Source organism: Camelus dromedarius, chromosome 34 (assembly GCF_036321535.1).
Source record: "Camelus dromedarius isolate mCamDro1 chromosome 34, mCamDro1.pat, whole genome shotgun sequence".
NCBI classification, from domain to species: domain Eukaryota; kingdom Metazoa; phylum Chordata; class Mammalia; order Artiodactyla; family Camelidae; genus Camelus; species Camelus dromedarius.
The window spans coordinates 11,116,965-11,137,912 of record NC_087469.1 but is presented as its reverse complement, the minus strand read 5'-3'; the positions used below and the strand labels follow the sequence as shown (position 1 = coordinate 11,137,912).

General features: G+C 50.5%; 1 protein-coding gene across 1 annotated transcript in view; it reads right to left on the bottom strand.

Annotated features, from left to right (window-relative positions):
• GRIK4 (glutamate ionotropic receptor kainate type subunit 4) overlaps positions 1-20,948 on the bottom strand; it is a 386,960-nt gene that overhangs the window by 122,804 nt on the left and 243,208 nt on the right. Inside the window, exons 5-7 of the mRNA XM_064482153.1 lie at positions 20,520-20,685; positions 10,831-11,009; positions 6,539-6,592 (exon numbers count right to left, since the gene is read on the bottom strand). Coding sequence (XP_064338223.1) covers positions 6,539-6,592; positions 10,831-11,009; positions 20,520-20,685 — 399 coding nt within the window. The remainder of the gene's footprint in view (positions 1-6,538; positions 6,593-10,830; positions 11,010-20,519; positions 20,686-20,948) is intronic.

The window sequence follows — 20,948 nt, the reverse complement described above, 5'->3', positions numbered from 1 at the left end:
CGTCGCCCAGCTAGTTAGCAGCAGGGCTGTAACTAGAAGCCGCAGCTGCTTCGCTGTCCATTCTCTGTATGATGAGCCCTCCAGCCGGTATAACAGGTGTAACCCCACATGTGCCCCCCAACACCCAGCACTTGGCCCCGTCTCTCTAGATCCCCCAAGAGAAAAACTCCGAGGTGCCCACTGGCACAAATGGCAGCTTCCCCTCCAGCATGGCAGTGGCGCCAAGAGCACGGAGCGCCAGCCCTTCCTGGGGCAAGAGAATGAAGTGATGCTCACAGCATCCAGCTGGCCATGCTGCTGCTCTGCTGGTGGCCGCCCAGGCAGCGCATGGACCATACAGCCCCTTGCTTCCAGTGCCCAGTTATTTCCTGCCTTTCCTTGACATTGCGCGACTCTGACCCTCACCCTCAATCTCTACACTTCTCCCTGCCAAGGCGGCGCCTCCCTCCTTTGGCGCAGGGCCCAGCTGTGCTCTCCCACAATAGATTAGGGTGATTTTATCTTTTCTATTAGGCAGTGATTGCGAATCTCCTTAGGTTCATTAGTAGCTGGATAATCCTCCCAGATTTATTAGCTCAAATAGCACTTCCTCCTTCACCTCCTCTTTTCAGATGGCACCTCTGCTCTCAGCAGCCGAATGGGCTGTGCCCAAAGGCCTTTAATTCCTCAAGTCCTTTATCCCAACTTCCATCAGTCTTGTGGAACAGTGGTTCCCGCAGCCAAACCCAGAGGCCAACTGGAAGACCGAGGCTCCTTCCAGACTAAAGACCAGAACGAGCACAGAGACTCTGTAACCGTCCAGTGCGTGCTCCACCTGGAAGCATCAGACAGGACTGTCAGGCCGTCAGCCCTCCTGGGTAAGAGCGCTGGACGTGCAGGCCCTTTTAGTTATCAGGGAGCTGACGCCTTTGTAACGAAGTGCTGGTCTCCACGTGCAGGCCCAGTGAGCCTCTAAGCAGACATGCCAGGGCTTAGGGTGCTAATTGCTTTTCCAGCATACGGGAAAGAGATGTGTGACAATAATTGATCATTTAATAATGTGGCAGATACGGCTAACTGATCACCATACCCATGTCCTCCTTTCCCTGGGCACACAGAGGATGCCATTGCCCTGTCTCCCTTATAGGGAGGTGCAGGGATGGTACTGAGTTCCAGCCAACAGAACTGAGGAGAAACACTGGGTACCACTTCCAGGCCTGGAAAAGCCCTCCTGTGTCTGCTCCTGCATGTTTTCCCCTTTCCTGGCATCTCAGAGAACACATGAGAAGCTAGAAGAAGCCTAGGCTCCCCCAGATGACCTTAAGGAAGGCTGCCCGATGATCTGGAACACTCTCTTGGGACTTTAATTGAGGGAGAAATATACTTCTACTGTGTGAAGCCATGAGACTGAGGTTTATCTGTTACAGCAGTCGGCACTGCCTACCAGATGCAAAGTGTTATCAATAGCCAATTTTTAATTTTACCAACTTTTTTTGAGACGGATGTTACTATTCACATTTTACGTATGAGGAAACTGAGGACCCCAAGAGCATCAGGGCGCACAGCCAGGCAGCCCCGGGAGTGGGGATTTTCACCAGGCTGCCTGCCTCAAGGACTGGGCTTTTACACACCAGCTTCCTTCTCTCATCATAAAGCTTCTTCATCAGGACCCTCAGCTTCAGCCATGAGGTCTCACTTCTTTCAACTGGAAAACTCCACATAGAAATAAAAAAGCACATCTGAACACTTCATACCCATTAAGATGGCTGTTACTGTAAAAACAAAAAATAACAGGTATTGGTGAGGATGTGGAAGAACTCAAACCCTCATACCTTACTGGTGGGAATGAAAAACAGTACAGCTAGGAAAGAGTTTGGCTGTTCCTCAAAAATCAATCACAGAATTACCAAAAGATCCATCAACTTCCCTACTAGATGTATTCCCAAGAGGGTGGAAAGCAGGGGCTGGAACAGATACTTGTAACCTGTGTTCACTGCAGCACCATTCATAATAGCCAAAAGGGAGAGGCAACAGAGACATCCACACTGATGGATGAAGAGATAAACACCATGTGGTATATACACAAAATGGACCATCATTCGGCCTTGAAAGGGAAGGAAATTCTGACACATAGATGACCCTCCATCTCCCAAAGCCCAGGGCTGGCACACTCACCCTCCCTGTGGGCCGGACCCTGACAGAGAAAGAAACCGCGTTTCTACAGGGGCGAAGGAATGGATGGTTTAGAAGTTTGACTCATGATGGATACTTTTGCCCCAACTCTTGTGATGGGTAATCCACTGATGGAGTCCGGAGCAGCCAATCTAATCCACTTATTACAGATGCCCTAAATCAATCAACCTTCTGAACACCTGGATGGGATGGACTTAAGGGGACCTGACCAGTTACCCAGTAATTACTGGCACCAGCGAACCCTACAATGGCCATGCACAGAAACTGAACCACCTGGTTCTAGTCATTCTCTGGAAATTAATAAAATGGCATTTTACGAGTTACTTTTATAGTTTGCTAGAGGCTGGGCAGCAAAATAAATATCTCCTGTTCCCTTTAGTACAGGGGACATATATATAGGACTTAAAATAATATCTTCCCCTTACAAAACTAGTATTGCTGTGTGGGTAATACCTCCCAAGGCAGGCATTATTAGTGTCTGCCAGCAGATGAGGTCGCTGAGGCTCAGAGAGGTTAAGTAATTTGCACAGGATCACACAGCTGGGAGCGAGTCAAACTAGAATTCTTATTCATGTCTATTCATGCCAATGCCCGTGACTTTTCAGCTCACTGTGCTGGCTCTCAAAGAGCTAATCTGAGTGCCCGCTACATTACTGTGACAGAATTCAGAGAGATGGGACATGATGGGGGCCCTTGAGGAATTCAGAGAAGAAATAAATAAGAATTAAAGTCCAGGTGGCACCCATTTTGGGGGGGAAGGGGCTGTAGCAGCCCAGAGGATCACTCATGACCCTCTGTACAAAGCCCCTCCCACTCTGGCCTAAGACTCCAACTGCAACTGGGCAGAAAAAATGGACTTAAAAATAGTTTCTTTACGTCCACTAGGGGTTTGTCCCTTCCAGAGAGCCAAGGCCCTAATGAAAAGCATCCAGCATCTCTGACTGGTTGACTTTTGCAATGGCTCCTCACCTATTTTCTTGGCTATTATTCAGCCATCATCATTCATGCACTTACTTTTCCGATTTCCCCTTGCAAACTTACAAACTGTGTGAATCCTGTTAATTCCGGGTTCAAAGAACTCTCTGACTGAGGAAGGCTCCCAAAGCTCATCTCGTTCTGTGCCCGCCCCCGCCAAGGAGGACCAAAGCTCTTTGAAAGCTGTAAGTGTCACAGTGTTACCAAAAAACACAACGCCTTAGAAATACATGGTACGCTGCAATTTACAATGCATTTTTCTTTATCCTTGCCACAACCTTGTAAGATGTGATTACCCTCATTTTACAAATGAGAAAATCGGGGCTCAGAGAGTCAGTGTGCCTCCCTCAAAGTCACACAGTGAGTATAAAGCAGAGTGGGAACTTGACCCGGGTCTCCTGACTTCACAGGCCAGCGCTTTCCCCACTAGACAAATCATCACAATCATTATCACCATTTTTGAGAAGAGGGAATAGTTACGCAGAGTGGGGGATGCTTTCTTAAAACTCTCCAATCCAAGCAAACGCATCTTATTCTCCTTACTGTCCTGGGAACTCATCTTCCAAACCACTAGCCTCCTTCCATCTGCAAAGTCACCCTCCTGACCCTTCTGCTGCCCTGGCTACAGAGGGGGTGTCCCTGGCAGGCTGGCACAAGGCAGGCAGCCCCTGGCCTGACTTTTTCCTCTCCTCCCTTCTACTACCCAGGCTCCCAAAATGGAACACAACTGGAGTTGAATATCTCTTTACTCTTCTGCCAACTTGCCCGGGCTCCCCCAGATGCCTCCTCACTTTAAGCAAATGCTTTTGCATTGCTCAGGGAAGAATCTAATCCTTCCCTTCCCTTTACATGTTAATGCTCTGATTTACAGCAGCAGGTTAGACGGGGGAAAAAAATTCATCAGCAAACAAAGAAGTTCCTTCCGCTTTATATTTTGAGGGGAGGGGGCCGAGGGGGACTTCTGGGGCGCTGGCAATGTTCTATTTCTGGATCCGGGGGCTGCTTACACAGGTGTGCTTACTTGGAACACGTTCACTAAGCTGTGCATGTGTGATTTGTGTGGTCGTCTTCTCTAAGTAATGCTTGACTTCAGTGGAAAATGCCAACAATGGAACAGGCAGGTCTGACTAGGCGACGACTGAATGACTGGCAAGCCTGCTGTGGAGGGAGTCCCTACACCAGAAAAGAAGCTATACAGGGTTCTTCAAGCGGGCGTTCAACTCTGAGAGCACAGGCCTGTAGGATGCTTTAGGGCGAACAATTTCACAGCAACCCCAAGAAAGGGCTGTTCACCAAACTATAGCTGCAAAAGAATGGGGACCTCAGAAGAACAGCCTGTCTCTTTGGACAGCCATCTCCTCAACCTCGCAGGACATTTCAGGAGACCTGGTCCCTAAATCCAGGAAGGGACACTGAATGAGCCCCTAGGTTTACCCTACCACCTGTGTTGGCCACGATTTCATTTTAAGATTCAGGAGTCCAATCTGAGGTTGAATTCTGCTTCCTAAACACATCAAGGATCTTGCAGTTCATTGATACCTGCCTTCCATCTTTTAAGTAGGTTACTTTCACAGAGGGCTGTAAATAATGAATAATAATTAACTGACACGCCCATCCCTGGAGCCGTCCATGTGTTTGAAGTGACTCACTCTTTCTGGACAGACCACATACTCTCAATCTCCAAGTGTGTGAGTTTATCCTTATTCCCAAACACTCTTGCCTTCTTTATCAAGAAAAAAAGCCTACCTGTCTTTCAGGATGTAGCTTAACGGCCCCTTCTTCCGGGAAGCATTTCCTGCCTGCCCCCGGTGAAGCAAGTGGCCCCTGCTCTGGGGTCTAAAGCATTCTGTGCACACATCTCATAGAATTTGGCACTTTGCAGCGCAACAGGTGCTTTGCAGTAGGCTTTTCCTGGGCAGGCCTGGCTTCTTATTTCTATTTTAATCCCCAAGGCCTGGCCGGTGTCTGTTGGATCAAAAGCACGTTTGGATGAAGGGGCCACTTAAATGATCTGCATGCGTGTATCTCATGCATTTATAAAATAAACAAATACATAAAATAATTAAATCTCCTCTCTGAATGATTATTTATTACAGCTCTATCTGTAATAGACCAAAACTGGAAACAACCAAGATGTCTCTCCATGGTTGGGGTAGACGGTTAAGCAAACGGCGGTACATTCACACCATGAAACACGACTTGTCAATAATAAGGTACAAGCCATTGATTCACGCAGCAACTTGGGTGGATCTCGAGGGCACTGTGCTGAGTGGAAAAAGTTAACCTCAAAAGTCTCTTATTTATGACTCCATTTATATCAAATTAGAAAATTATAGACATAGAGAACAAATTAGCAGTTGCTAGAGGTTAGGGATTGTGGGAAGACGGGAGGTGGGTGTAACTATAAGATGGTGGCTGGAGGGAGATCTTGGCTGGAAGAAAATAGTCTTGTGTCCTGATTGCCCTGGGAGTCACACATCTCCACGCATCTTAACAGATTTGGTATTTTCATATGCTGGTTTTCAGACTGTACTGTAATAATGTCAGCTGTAACCACTGGAGAACACAGGGTTAGAGGTCCATGGTACCTCTCTGTATTACCTTTGTGACTTTCTGCGAATCTATAATCACTTCAAAATAAAAGGTTATAATGTTTTAAACCTACCCTCCGAGGTTCTTTCTACTGAGCCTATCTATACTTCACAGCATTTCATATTTTTTAATACTTTACAATTTCAAGACACTTACATATCAATTAAATTATATCATTTCAAAATGATGCAACTCCATGACATAGCTGTGCTGTCCGTAAGCCCATTTTACAGATAAGGAAACCAAGGCTCAGGGCTTGCTCAAGGGCACACAGCTGGCATGTGGTAAAGCTAGTGCTCCAACCTGACTCAATTAACAATTTCTATAGACCTGTTTATTTAGCTGCAAAATAAGAGGATGTGGCAAAAATGGCCCCTGGAGGTGCATCCAGGTTTAACTCCGTACTCCTTGTATGTCAGCTACACAGACTAGTTGTGCTCCAGTTTCCCTACTTCTGAGCCAGCCACCCCAGGGGTCTGGCCATTAGAGGCCAGACTGCAGGCCAGTAACTGGACCTATAGGGGAGACTTATCCATCACAGGGACCAGCATGTAGCTGGCAGCATCTGAACTGAGGCATTAGACTCCCAGATCCCCATTCTCTCAAGACTAAGCATTGTTGGAATGAAATTCCCAGTGGCTCTTGGGTTTCTCGGACACCCTGCCTCTCTGGCTGGCTTCTGCTCCTCTGTTTCCATTTCCCCTACTCCCCATCTCCTGGGCTTCATTCCGTTACACCCCACTGACCCTAATTAATGATACTCTCTATGCCAAGGAGGTGAGCTGTGAAAATGTCTTACCAGATTAGTGAAGATGTATGTGTAATAGGCTGACACCATCCCTAGTTCCGCCGCCTGCAAAGAGAAGAGAAGGAAATTAGAAAGGAAAATAAAAACCCACTGGAAGTGAATGAGCAGTGAGGGCTCCAAGTGTCTGCCCTCTGTCTGGCCCGCTACCCCTGGGTACCACGCAGAGCAGAGCATCTTGACCGGTTCTTACACTGCCCTCGACCTTGGAGGATGAAGCACAGAACACTGGCTTCTAGAGCAGGGTCTCTCCACCCCACCCCACACTTCCGACTCACAGTAGCTGATGGTCTCATGAACAACTCAGTCCCCTGGGTGTAACAGTATTACAGAAGCCAGGATGACTTTAAGGGAAATGAAAAAAATAATAAAACAGGCTATGATCGTTATCTCCACAATTATTAACAATAACAACAGCCAACATTTAGCCACTGTTCAGTATGCGCCAAGCACCAGAGAGCGTTGAACTTGGGTTAACTCGATGAGTTTGGGGGCTGTTATTCCTTCACCAGCCCCCATCTGACAGCGGAGGGGCTGAAACACCGAAGGCTACGTAACATGTCCAAGATCACACAGCTCATAAATGGATAAGATGGAATTAAAGGCAGGCAGAGTAAGACCCCCCCCCGCAGGACTGTGCATTGGTGGGACTGCTGACACACCCCTCTGATGGGCCAGTGCCGAGACAGGAGAGTCTGTGGGTTGCAGGCAATTCCCAAAATCACCCCACCCCAGTCAGAATGAGAGCGAGCGAGACTCATAAGCACATCTTTGAATCTGCAGTGATGCTGGAAAACAAGTGACTCATTTGCAAACCCTGGTCCTCTTATTAGTAGGAAGGAGCCAGTTGCTTGTGACATGCCTTGCCCTTGGTCACAGTGCACCAGCGTGTCTCAGCACACACATGACAGCTGCTACTTCAGAACGGCCTCTTTTTGTCTGATCTTGGCAGCACCGTAAATACCCCTAACCAACCTTCCCCGTCAGGGTGCCTGGCTTGGAGTGTGACAGGTGGCATAGAAGCTGACAAGGAGATCACGGAAATAATGAGCCCAGCTCTCCCCAGGGCCCTCCTCCCTCCTGACAGTCGGTTAGCTTCATCATGTAGCCGGCAGCCTCGGGCCACCAGGAAACCGTTTTTGTCTTGACTATTGAGACGCAGGGGGGAAAAGCAAAACCAGGGACATTGACATTTTCCCTTTGCATAGTGTTTCTCTCTCCAGGAACTCCAATAACTTTGTGAGCATTGTTATAGGAACCCTCACTGGCTCCTTGAAGGACAGGCCTGGGTCCTTTAATCACCACCGTCCCAGTGGGAAAACGAAGTGACTGGGGCAAGATGACACCGGGGTCACGATGGAGCTCACGGCCCCCGCGTTAGGCCCCTCCTCCCTCCAGCAGAGCTACATTGCCCCTCCAAGTCCAAGAGCATGGTATGGCATGACGCCCACCTCCATCCCTTCCCCTTGCCTCACTGTCCATGTAATACGCTGCTCCAACCGCTGCCTGGGCCGATGGGAGCCCCCTGGTGACAGGGATGGGCCCAGGGCAGGGGGCTGGGAGAGGGCACCGCCAGACAGTTAAAACCATTTTGCGAAATCTGCTGTCCTAAAGATAACAGACAAGAGATCCTTGGCTTTTAAGACCTGAATTCTGGATAAACACGGAGTTCGCTGCCGGAACAGCCGCTCAATAAAGTAAGGGATTATTCTGAAAATCCTGAAATCAAGAGACGGCAGAGCGCTGCCGAGCTCCGGGCCGGGCTCACGTGATCAGCGTGCCCTCTGATCACGCTGCTTCCCACAGCCTCCCGGAGGCCCCTCAAGGCCAGGTTGAAACCCCAAGCAAGAGGAGCCTGGAGCCCCAGGGAAGCATGCGCACTGAGTCCAGGACTGATGCAGGGCGGGCCTGCCTGGGGCTGCTAGGAATTCAGAAGGAAACAAAGGGAAGAGGGTTTCCTGAAGCCTCACTGGTCATTGATGGATTTGCTTCCAAGGTCACAGGGCCTGAGGCTGATACCTCAGCGGAAAGCCTGCCACTGGCCACGCAGAAGAATTACTTGCTAATAATGACCATTACAAGGGAGTTTCCTGCAAATGCACAGACATAAAAAAAAAATTAAAAAGGGTTTTTAATTAAAATACCCAGTATTGGCAAGGCATGAGGCACCTTTAAGCTTCTGGTAGGAGTGGAAATTGTCACAGCCTTTCTAAAAGGCAACCTTGTGAATCATACCAAAATCCTTAAAAGCATGCATACCTTTAACTCAGTAATACCACTCCTAGAAATTTATGCTCAGAAAATATTCATGAATGTGCATAAAGATTTATGTACAAAGATGTGCATCCTAGCATTATTTATTATAGCAAAGATTGAAAGCAACCTGTATCTCCAACAAAAATGAGATGCTTAAATAAATTACGGTACATCCATATGATAGCAAATGATACAGCCAATAAAATATTGGTAGAAAAATATGTAATGACATGAGAAAAATGAATGGCATATAATTAAGTGGAAAAAAAAAATCAGATTCCAGAAGAGTGTGTGCAGTGTGATAGTAATTTTGGAAAAGGAAAAAAATGTGTCTGTAAAGGCAGAAAGGCTAGACATCAAATTTTAATAGTGGTTATCTCTGGTTGATGGAATTGTGAGTGGTTTTTATTTTTATTTTCTTCCATGTGCTTTTCTATACTTTTTGAAATTTCAACAATGAACTAGGCGTATTTAAAAAGATGGGGAGGGGTAAATGCAGATTTGATTCTGGGAGCCATGAAATATTCCTGGGCAAGGGTTGACCCTAAAAGGCTTCCGCCTGGGGGCTGTCCAGGCAGAAATCAGCTACCACAGAGGAACGCGCATTCTGACCTGCCCTTGGCGAGGGGACTGGGGGATATCTACCTTACTCCTGACTCCCCACCTTCCCGAGGACTCCTCAGCCTGTATCTCTTGTGCCCTGAAATCTGGAGGACCTTCTCCATCCTTGATGACTTCATTGATCACAGCCCCAGAGTTAAGAGAAAAAAAAAGAGGAAAAAAGGAAGAAAAGCGAAAAGTTCTTTGTTTGAGTGTGTGTCTGTGAGTTGGTTGTACGCACACAGACTAGGGTTGGGAGCTGTGGAAAATTACTATAGCAACTGGCTGAAGGGAGGGCCCTCGGTACTCAGAGAACTCATTCAAATCTCTTATTAACTCTGAGACAAAACTAGTGGAGGGAAGGGAGGTTAGGAGAGAGCAAGGGAGGGAGAGGAGGAGGCATGGGAGGGTCTGCTGGGCTCCTTGGGGCTCGGCACAGGTTAATCAGGATGCTTGCTTCCCATCGTGAAAAATGGCAGGTTGCACTTAAACGTGCAATTAAAATGGCATTAGAGGAGGCCAGCGTGCCTGGAGAGGCTTGGGGAGCCGCCGGGGCCAGGGAGGAGCCCAGGAGCAGGGTCCACTCGGTCTAGGGCTGTTTGCCTAGCCAAGCCACCAGCCCAGGAACCGCCAGCAGTGACTCCAAGGCTGCCCAGCTGTTTGCAAATGCTTGTCCAGCGTGGATCCCCAGGCACCTGACTTCCCTCCTTCTGCCTCTCGGAGCAGCCTCACTTGCAGAGGTCCAGTCTCCATGGACGTGCGCTCTGATTCAGGGGCCAGCACCCTGCCCCTCTGGGTCCCCGGGGTGGGTAGGGGAAACCGGCGATTTGCTGTTAGAGGGCCTTGGACAAAGCTGCTCATCCCGCAGTGTCTCAGTTTCTTCATCTGCCAAGGAGAGATGTTCTACCCACCTCATGTGGTCGATGGGAGGATTACACTGAGAAATTACACGGCAACACTTTGTTGACTGTAGTGTATGAGGATGATACGCGGGGCCGATAGTCAGTAACACACACAGATGTAACTGCCCTGGTTGTCAACACAGGAGACACTTCTACACCGCTGGGCAGATAGCCTCTGCCCCAAGCCCCCAGTGGCCCACCCCACCACCCTCACCCCTCCGAGGACCACATGGATCACAAAGCCTAGGGTCTGTGGCAGGTCTAGGTCTGGCCCGTGTCCTACTGCACCTGGAGGGAAATGTTTTTACAATATGGCCATCACCTCGCCTCCTCCTTTCAGCTTTCGGGAACCTTCCATCGAAACTGAAGCACATAGAGGCTTGTCAGGTTCAGAGATCCAGCCTAGGGCGCCTTCAGCCTCAGCCCAGGGGGACGCCCACAGCAAGAAGGGAGCAGAGTGCCAGGTGGGAGGGAGGGGGAGGGAGAAGGCCGCTCAGCCCCACCAGCACCCGCCCAGCCCGCGCCCACCTTCAGGAGGATGGTGTGGGACATGGAGGCGTTGGCGTGGATGATGATGGTGGCTGTCTTGTCGTCCCGGATCTCCTTGAGGAGTGGGGTGGGGTCCCTGGTGTCATCCAGCATCCGGACCGAGAGTGTGTCCTTGGAGATAAGGAATTGCCGGAGCAGCTTCTCTAGGTTTAAAAGGCCTGGAGGGAAGAGAGGACGAAGCCCCTGAGGGTCCACGGAGCTGCCTTGGGAGACAGGGGAGCAAAAGCGAGAGGAGTGGAGACTGGTGGGGAAGCAGGGCTGGGGGCTGGCCCCACTGCTGGTTAAGCAGCCACATCCCATCCTGAGCAGGTTTCTTAACCTCTGCGGGCTCCAGTGATCCCACGTCAAACGAAAAGAACGCTCAGGGCCCCGGGTGAAACAGAGAATGGGGCTCCCTTGAGCGAGACAAGAAACTCCCCGCTCCTCCTCACAGCCCCGGGGCTGCCCAGCACCCAAGCCTGGGTTCACAGACCACCAGGCCCGGATTTCTTTCTCTAACTTGGCCACCAGCTCCCTAAATGACCTTTAGTGTGACTGGGTCTCGACCTCAGTGTCTTCATCTAAGAAATCAGAATTCAGGCACACAACAGAGACACTGGAGGTTCGGTTCCAGATCACTGCAATAAAGTGAGTCACATGAATTTTTTTGGTTTCCCAGCGCATATAAAAGTCGTTTACACTATACTATAGTCTGTTAAGTGTGCGATAACATTATGTCTAAAAAAATGTACACACTTTAATTTAAAAACATTTTCTTGCTAAAAATGCTAACCATCAACTGAGCCCTCGGCAAGTTGTAATCTTTTTGCAATAGTAACATCAAAGATCACCAACCGTTTAATAAATACAGTGTTAAGGAAAACGTTGGGAACATTGTAAGAATTACCAAAATGTAACCTACAGACACAAAGTGAGCAAATGCTGTTGGAAAAATGGCGCTGGTAGACCTGCTGGAGGCGGGGTGGCCACAAACCTTCAATCTGTAAAAAAACGCAGTAAAACGAGGCGTGCTTGTAATATCAGAGGCCAGAGCCCAGGGCTGGGGCGAGGATTAAACGAGGCAGCACATCAAGTGCTGGGGCCGGAGCCTTGCACAGGGTGAGCCCTCAGAAATGCTACATCTAGCTCCAGGAGAGCCTTCATTTCCACGTGGAGGTGGGGGAGCCGTTCCCGCAAGGTCACAAGGCCGGGAAAACAGGTCTAGCAAAAGCCTTTGAACTCCTCAAGGCGTAGTGGCTGCACTCAGACTAGGTATTATGATGACGATGAGAGAACAGGCTTTGAACTGCTCTCCAGCAGGCAATCATGTGAGCCCAGAACAAAACAGAAAACTGGGAGTGTGAGCTAAGGACTCCCTCCCTCCTCACCACCCCCCTCACTTGCTGCCTCAGGGCTGCGGTGGGCAGAGGGGCTCCAGAAGGATGTCACCGAGACACGAGGGTCTTAATCCTGCTTTGTCTCTGACAAGGGAGGCCAGGGGAAGGGAGTGTGCGTGGAAGGGGTTTCCTGGGAAGACGGTGGTCTCAATTCCAATGGAGAGGGACCTACAGGCGTCTGCTCCCCAAAGCCAACAGCAAGAGTAACATTTATTGAATTCTTATTGTGTTCCAGGTAATGGGCTAAACATTTTCCATGACTCATCTCACTTAAGTCCTCACAACAGTCCTTTAAAGTATTATACTCCCGCAGTGCAGAGGCGAGCAGGAGCCAAGGAGAGAAGTGGGTACGGTCTCCACACACCGTGGATGGCGAGGGAAGGGTTGCTTTCTAACCAAAGCTCCCCGTGCTCTGGTTTCTGCACCGGTTAAAGGAATATTAAAGCAAGGATGTCGGGAGTACAACCTTGAGGACTCCTCCCTGTGCAGGTTATGCACTCTCCTGATGTGAGAGGCAGGGTGCGCTCTGAGGAGCACTGGACCACCTCCTCGTTTTGTAGAGAGGTAACAGGATGTGCCCAGGAACACAGCTGGGACCAGAGTTCCCATTTCCTCATCTCCATCCAATCCTCTTCCCCTGAGACCAGGCTGCCGCTTAGGACAAAACATAAGAGGCAGCAGGCGCAGATCCCAAGGAGGCCTGGGGACCTGCGTCTCTGGACCCAGGAGGGAAAGCCTACACTTGATGTGCTTTGTTAACAAGGACAAGGTAGCCGGGGGGAGCCCACCGGCCTGGCATGATGGAGTCGGAGGGCCTGGAAGGCAGGCCAACCCTTAACCTCCTGTCATGGGTCTGGAGAAGGTGGTCCAGGGAGATAGAGGCTGCAACAGGGATAGGGGAGCTCCTGGAGGGCCTGTTATCCACAAAGAGGTTTCAGAAACATGGGCAGAATGAAGAGAGAGGAAGGTCAGGTCTGTTCATCCAGCATCACTGACCTAAGTGCCAGGCACTGGGCCGACAAGACACCTACACAGAAGAGGGGTCACGTACAGACCCTGCCCTCCTGGAGCTTAGGGTCCAGGAACCTGTTAAAATCAAATCCCTATTTTGTTTCATGGCCTAAGAATCTGGTTTTCTATGGGGCAAATGCATTTGTGCTCTAAGTCAAATGGAGAGAATATTCACATCTTCCACAGAGATGATGTGAAAAGCGAACTCCCACTTGGACAAAGGTCTGAGCCCCTGACCCAAAGGTCACTATAACCAGGAGGTCGGGGAGGCCACAGGACTGGAGTCTTGGCCATCTCCTTGGCTCATGGAGAGCTCTGCTGGGGCATGGTCTAGGGGACGGGGCCCTGCAGCTGGAGGGATGAGGGAGGGAGGGGAGGCAGAGGTAAATCCCATGGGGCCTGGAATGCAGCAGGGAGAATCTTGGAGCCTGGCTGGGAGAGAGGCCAAATCCCCTGGGATCCTTCAGATGGGCAATGAAGTTCAGTAGGAGGAATCAGAAGCCTGGGGAGTGGCAGTGTGATTACCCACAGCACGGAGAAGGCTGGCAAAGGCAGCCCAGGGACCCTTCATCCCTTTAAAGCTGGCAGGTGCACCGAGCTCCCAGAGAAAAGAGCCCCCAGGTGTCAGGTAAACTGGGGACCCTGTGCCAATCAATGCCCATGTGCCCTACCCCCCTGCCCTTGAAACCAGGCAGCCGAGCATCACCCCCCATCTCATCCCACTGCTGAGAGGCAGGCGGGCCCAGGGGAGGAGAGGGGAGAAGGGCAGGGCCGGGACCCCTACTCATCGCTCATTTCCCCCGCCTGCACCGCGCCCGAAGCAGCAAAGAGAACATGAGGTCGGACGTGAATCCCAGCTCCTGCATGGGGGCCGCTGGGGCCGCTAGTGCGGGAAAACCCCTCCGCCCCTTTGCGCCTCCGTGTCCTTATCTGTGGAATAAGGAAAATAACTACCTTACAGGGGGAGTAAGAGGATGTCAAGTAAGCAGAAGTGGGTCTGTCACCCGGGACGTGCCTCACAAATCTGGTTTCCATCCGCCCCCTCCCCCGCCATTCACATCCTAACCGTCCTTCACCGCCTCACCTCCTCCCAAAAGCCTTCGCCCGGCTCTCCGGCCCCCACCCGCTTCTCTCTTCTCTCAACTCATACAGGATTTATTATCCAATCTACAGAGTATAGCCCTTGGTTATAAACCATAGGAAACATTTGATAGCATACACACACGCATATATGCATACATATTACGATATATAAAATACACTCTAATTATTTCAGTGTTGGGTAGGGATCCTGGCGCAAACTTCCCAGCACGTCCCCGGTGTGAGGCAGCGGGGGCAGTGCTTGCTGGTGGACTGAACTAGAGATTTGGGGGGGAAGAGAGAGACTCTGCATGCCAACAGGCCAGGGGAGCAGCAGTGCCAGGTGAGAACAGACACCGTGTCACTGCAGGAGCAAATGAAGGAAGGGGGTACCTGTCCTGAGGAAGAAGGGAAGGGCTGTTGCAAGACGAACTTGCTCTTGGCAGCATCAAGGACTAACCCCAGGAACAGATGAGCGGATGGAAGTTGCGGGGGGACACACGTAACTCAACATAAGGAAGAAGCTCTGTTCGCTGTCTAAAGAGGCAGTGGTGTCATCGAGAGAGTGAGCTCCCCATTGCTGGAGGTATTCAAGGCAAGACTGAACTCTCTCTTGAGAACAGCTGCAGAGGGAATTAAACTCCAAGAATGTTGACGTCCTTCCTGCCCAGAGTTTCTTTAATTCTATGAATCAGAGGAAGATTCTTTTTTTATTCTAGACAGTGGAAGGCATCTGCTGAAGAGGAAGGGGTGGTTTCGTTACATTAAGAGTATCTGGAGTTTTTCAGTGTCGTTTGGCATTTCCAATTGTCATTCTCCTCGCCTCTATCCGCTTAATGGAACTAAGGGATTTACCAAAGGCAGCTGCCAGCAGAGGGGTTAAAAGCTGCTCTCTTCCCGGCTTCCTCCTCCACCTCCACCCCGACCCTCCTCTCCTGTGGAACCCTTGGCCCAGCAGCGGGTCTGCCTGCCAAGTCCAAGGCTGCGAGGGACCTGGGGAACCAAGTCTCACTCAGGATGCAGTGGGATGGATCGATGCGAAATCCAGCAGGCTGGCTGTTCTGGGAAGAAGGAGGGAGGCTGGCTTCTGGGACTGGGAGGCAGGGGACCAGGAACGGTGGGAGAAGGGACAGGCCAAGAGAGGCCCAGCTGGGGTGGACAGGGCTCCAGGACAAGGACACTGGCACCTAAGGGATGGGTCTGCAGGGGACACAGAGGAGCCTTGTATCAAAAAAGAAGAATAAACACCCATTTCAACAGCATCCCCCCCTCTCCACTGGCCGATTCCCTGGGCTGCAGGCTTTGGTTCCGGAAAACGCGAATAGTCCCAGCAGAGGCGGCACTTTAAAAACTGTGGGAGGCAGCTGATGTCACAGTGACCTCAGGGGATGGTGGTGGGGACTCAGCGAGACGATGTGAGTTCACCACTGTGCATGATGCCCGAAACCTGGGACGTCTCCACTTCCCTCCCCTTGCCAGGTGCACAGCCCTCTGGTGTGTGGTTTTCACACCGTTTCCAGGGAGCAGATTCTGACTGAGAGAGAGGGATGGGGTCCGAGGTGTTGCCAGAGGGTCAGGGGCACAGAACAAGTTCAAGGGCTTGAACGATTTAAGCGTATCACCTGCTTCTCCGTGTTGCTCCATCCCACACCCGGGCTTGGCCCCAAGAAAAGGTAGAAAGGGCCAGACCACGGGGGTCAGAGGAGGAGATGCAGAGGGGCTGGGGAAGCAGGCTGAGGTCTCCTCTGGACCGTCTGCTGCCTTGCGTGGCCGTTAAGCCAGTCCACTTCTCTGACAGCAGGGGTGGGCATGGAAAGACCTCTGTGCTCCCCTCGGCCTCTCCACTTCGGGGTGTTTATCCATTTATTTATTACTGGGGCCCAGCAGACATCCCTGCCTTGAGAATTGCCTTCAGTGTTTCCTGAGCTCCTTCACATACTGTTGATTAAACCCCACAAGTGCCAGGGAAGCGGGTATTGTCATTATTCCCAGGTAGAGACCAACCACTGAGGCAGGAAGGACCCAGTGACGGATCACAGAACAAGAGATCCTGGGACAGGCCAAGGTCCAAACCCAGGTTTTCTGATTCCAAGTTCTGGCTTCTGATTCACCACTTGAGTTGGCCTGGGAAGAAGTCAATCCTCTCATAAAATAGGAAAAACGGACCCTCACTTATTTGTGTCTCTTCCACAGTGCTGGGAGAAGCAGGAAGAGGAGGTGACAAGAACCATGCGACCTTGAAAATGGACGTAATCTCTCTTTTCTTCATGCATATGAGAATGTCTATAGAACCCACCTTACATGGTTATAGGAGGTTTAAATGAGATCATTTCAAACCCTCAGCAGAGTGTTTGTAACGTAGTAAGTGCTCCAGAAATGGTTAATTTGCATCACTCTAAGCAAAAGGCCTCCCGCAGAGCCCCCTGGGGACAGCACAAAAAGGCCAGCGACTGTTCCGTTATGCACACGGGACCCTGGGTGTCATTCCCGATGCCCCAGTCCTCCACGCCCTGCTGCCATCACCAGGGTTACGGGATACAGTAATAGTAATTAAATGTGCATTGTGTTCTGGGCCCAGATACCTTCCACTCAATTCCCCTGAGAGGCATTATCATCCCCACTTTACACGGGAGGGAACTAAAGCTCAGAGAGGTAAAGGGACCTGCTTAGCATCACACAGCTCATGGAGCAGCTTGGTTTGACTGCAAAGATGGTTCTCTTTCTACTGAATCAGCCTGTTTTTCTCTTCAGCGGCACTCCCTCCCCAGGAGACCGAAGTCTTGCTCCTCTTCAACAACCTGGACCGAGTTCAGCAAATACCGGGATGTTATAAAGACAGAGCCGCACTCCGGTCACTGTGCTGCAGGTCCTCACCTGGCCTTGCTCGGAAGGGATCCGAGGCAGGGGGGGGAGAGGAAAAGTCTTGTGTGCCACCCGTTCCCCAGGTGTGGACACTGTTACACTCTTTGTGTAAGTCGTTCTATTTAATCCCCTCAACCATCTGGGAGAGAGGAGTCACCATCCCCATTTCATAGAGGAGACAACAGAGGCTAGCGAGTGCTTACGTCACTTTGCCAAGATCACACAGATAGTACACAAGTGGCAGAAAGTGTAGGGGGAACAGGGCCTGTAGCCACGAAAAGGACATTGAAATACTTAGAAGCACCAAAGCATGGAAAAAAAGATGATTTGAGCTACGGATGACGATTCCAGGGAGACACACAGCATATTACACTGTGACCACCAAGTCAAGGGCTCTGTGTCCAGCCTAAGGGTCTCAAAAGGTAACTCTATGGCAGGGCTCGGGGAGCTCCAAAGGGGCCTCAGAGGCCACAGTGGGGAACCCCAACATTCCTTGCAAGCCCCCAAGCGGCAAACTCCCCCAGGCTCTGTGGGGATGATCAGGACAGCCACGCCTGGGCTCCTTGCCACACCTCCTCCCCCAGCCTCATTAGAACTAGGTACGAGCAGATGTCCCGATTTTTTTTTACATTAAAGAAAAATAATATAATTCACAATACAACTCTACTTGGTCCAAAACCTGCTTATTAAAAATCTGCTTTGGGAAAGACGGAGAGTAAATGGTACAATCCCCCATGGAATGATCTCTGTTATGTCTAATTTTGACGGCTGGAAAATAGAATTAGATTCCTGTTCCCAATTCAACTTGCAGCGTTTCTCGGCCCTGCATGAATAAGGAAGATGCAAGAATGTCTCCTCCCGGGCTCTGAGCTGCATTTCCCTTCAGTCCCTCATTTCTTCATTCTTTGATTAGATTTTTAATCCTCTGCCCTTGAACTTCTCCTGCTCTGCCCCACCTTCCTTCCCCCTGGTGGGTGGGGCCAGAGTCACTCAGGAGCCTCAACAGATGAGCTCTCCAAGCAGAGGGGCGCCGGGTGGTTGAGGAGTCCTGCCTGGCTCTTGGCTGGCCTCTCCAGCACTTAGGCAGACTTACCCTCTCCAGGACTGCGCTCGGCCATCCTGCACCAGCTCAAGGGAGCAGGGGGACACACTGCTCCAGAGAGAGTTCTGCCCTGCAAAGGACACTGTGCCTGCCAGGCAGAGACTGCCCTGAGCTGCTGCTCTGAGGCTTCTGGTACAGCCCAGGAGGGTCGAGGGACTGTGGACGAGGAACGCCTGGCTCCCCTCCTGGTCAAAGGACCTGAGTTAAGAGTCTTGCTTTTGTCCTGTACCAGCCACGTGACCTTAAGCCTATTCCCTTTGCAGCTCCAAGACCCTTTGCTCAGCTCTAGAATGACTGGAGAAGAGGGAGGTAAAGGGGGAAAACATAAGGGAAAGTACTTTGCAATCTGCAAGGAACCATTTGAATGTCAGAGAATGTCAATTCCAATGGAAAGAGCCCTGGGCTAGGAGGTAGCAGTATCTAGCATAGTGCTCAGCATATGGCAGCAACTTCCTTCCCAAAGCCCAGTAAGAGCTGAAGCAGAGGAAACAGGGCTCAGCTTAAAAGCAAGAGAGACTGTGGCTAGACACAGGAAAGAACTTCCTATCAGTGAGACATTCTACCCAACGCAGACAAGGACTGCAGGACAGTCTTTGCTTGGGCATATTTATAGCCTATCTTCTGTCTCAACATTCCTGCTGGGTACATGGGGTATGTCAGTTCAGTCCTGCTTGAGTGGGCTTGTGGCAGAAATTTCCGGGGCAGAATCCTTGAAACCCTGTTACACCCTTCAGTGGTGCAAGGATGCCACACAAGGAGGGTCAGGTGGTATGCAGCATACCCCAAGTGTGTTCCATCAAATGCCAGCATCCTGTGGGCTTTTAGATCAGCATCCTTTTGGGGCATATGACCAAACTTACTTGGAAGATGATGAGGTAAATAGTTGTTTCGGCCACAGGACAACTCAGAGTGTCCATGCTAATGTGTGCTGCGAATCTCCATGAGGGAGAAATAGAATGAAGTGTTATCCAAACATTTCTCTCTCCTTTTTGGCCACAAAATGCTTTTCCCACAAAACCCTTATCATCTAAAGGCATGCTGTCCAATAGAATTTCTGTGAAGATGGAAATGTTCTCTGTCTGCACCATCCACAGGTGGCTACGGAGCATCTGAAGTGTGGCTAGTGAGACTGAGGAACTGGACTTAGAATTTTATTTAACTTTAAAGTGGGGGATTCCAATGCCTCCAAACCCACTGGGTGGTTGTAATAATTAAATACGATACATAAAAAACACACAGAGTTGGGACTCAGTTACTTTTGTTTCTTGGGTATAGCACAGAACAAACAATCAGTCTGTGTTCAATAATAAATGAATAAACACAAAGACCCTGTTAAAGAAGATAGTTCTGGCCCTTGGCAGGGAGGCGGCTCTTGTTTTCAGATGCTGCAGGGATTTGAGGATGGAAGGTGGATTTACCACGCAGAGCAGTTCTGAGAAGCCGTAGAAAGGAGCCTGATGGAGATGGCGCACGTCTGCCAGTGCAGCCCACCCAGACCCGCACGGGAAGACCTGCACAGGTGAGCCACACAGGACACAGATGCTTGGGGCTTGGGCTCCGAGCCCCAGTGGTAGCCAGTGGCCAGCACCTGTGTGACGCATGTGGATGCACAGCTGTCACCGGCAGCACACAGATGCATAGATTTGCTGGACTGTGCAGGCTTAAATTAGCTAAATCTCACAAACACTAAATTTATGTCACAAATTGTCTGACAGTCAGAGAAAATGCATTTCTAAAACCTGCATTTGCAGAAAAATGCTTTATCAGGAATTGACCTTGGACCTTTGTTCCATCAGCAGAACACGCTCTCCAAGGGAAGAAGCTCTTCAACCCATGAAATACAAATGCATCCAATTTTATATTTTCCCTCTCTCTCTCTGTTTTGTAGCTCCTTAACAATGAGGCTGAAAATGTGGGAATTGCGTTTGCAGATGCAAAAAGGCTTGGCAGTTGGCCAGTCTCCCTTGTAACTGAGCTCCTCTGTGTTCTGCCCATGCCCAGGGAGTTCTGGCAAAGGATGTTCCTGGACCGCTCTCTCTCTCTCTCTCTCTCTCTCTCACATCCACACATGGACAAACAGCCAAGGACACATGGAATGCCCGAACCGTCTAACTGTCATCTCCAGGATGGGAGGGTGCCCTCCCCTTCCTGGCGTATCTCCAGCCAGGGGCAAATCAGTCAGGCTGAAATCAACAGGACCTGACTGTCTGGGGCGGAGCCAGCCTGGGGAAACTTACATTCTGCTTTGGCACAGATGAGGCAGGCAGTGGTGCAGTTGAAGAAGTTGAGGATCCCAGCTACCGCCACGCTGATGTCGGTGTTGCTGGGGTGGAGGTTCAGGGTTGTGAATCTCTGGAACTGGAACTTGATAAACTCCTCTGGGGCCACTTTGAAATGGGGGACCTGGGAGGAAGAGCAGAAAAGGACAGCAGGGAAGGTCCAGAAGGAGTGAGAAAGAAAGAAAAGAGCAGAGAGTGAGACCAGGCGGCAGAGGGTGGATTCTCGTGTGAAAGACCTTTGCTGCACACTGGTAGGTGCTGGAACCTACAGGACTCAGGGCACCTGCTCCGCTGGAGGAAGATGAGATGGCATCCCTGACAACGCTTGAGACAGGCGGACGCAGGACGGGAAACCCTGTATACATGTGCTGTGGATCTCAGAGCTGG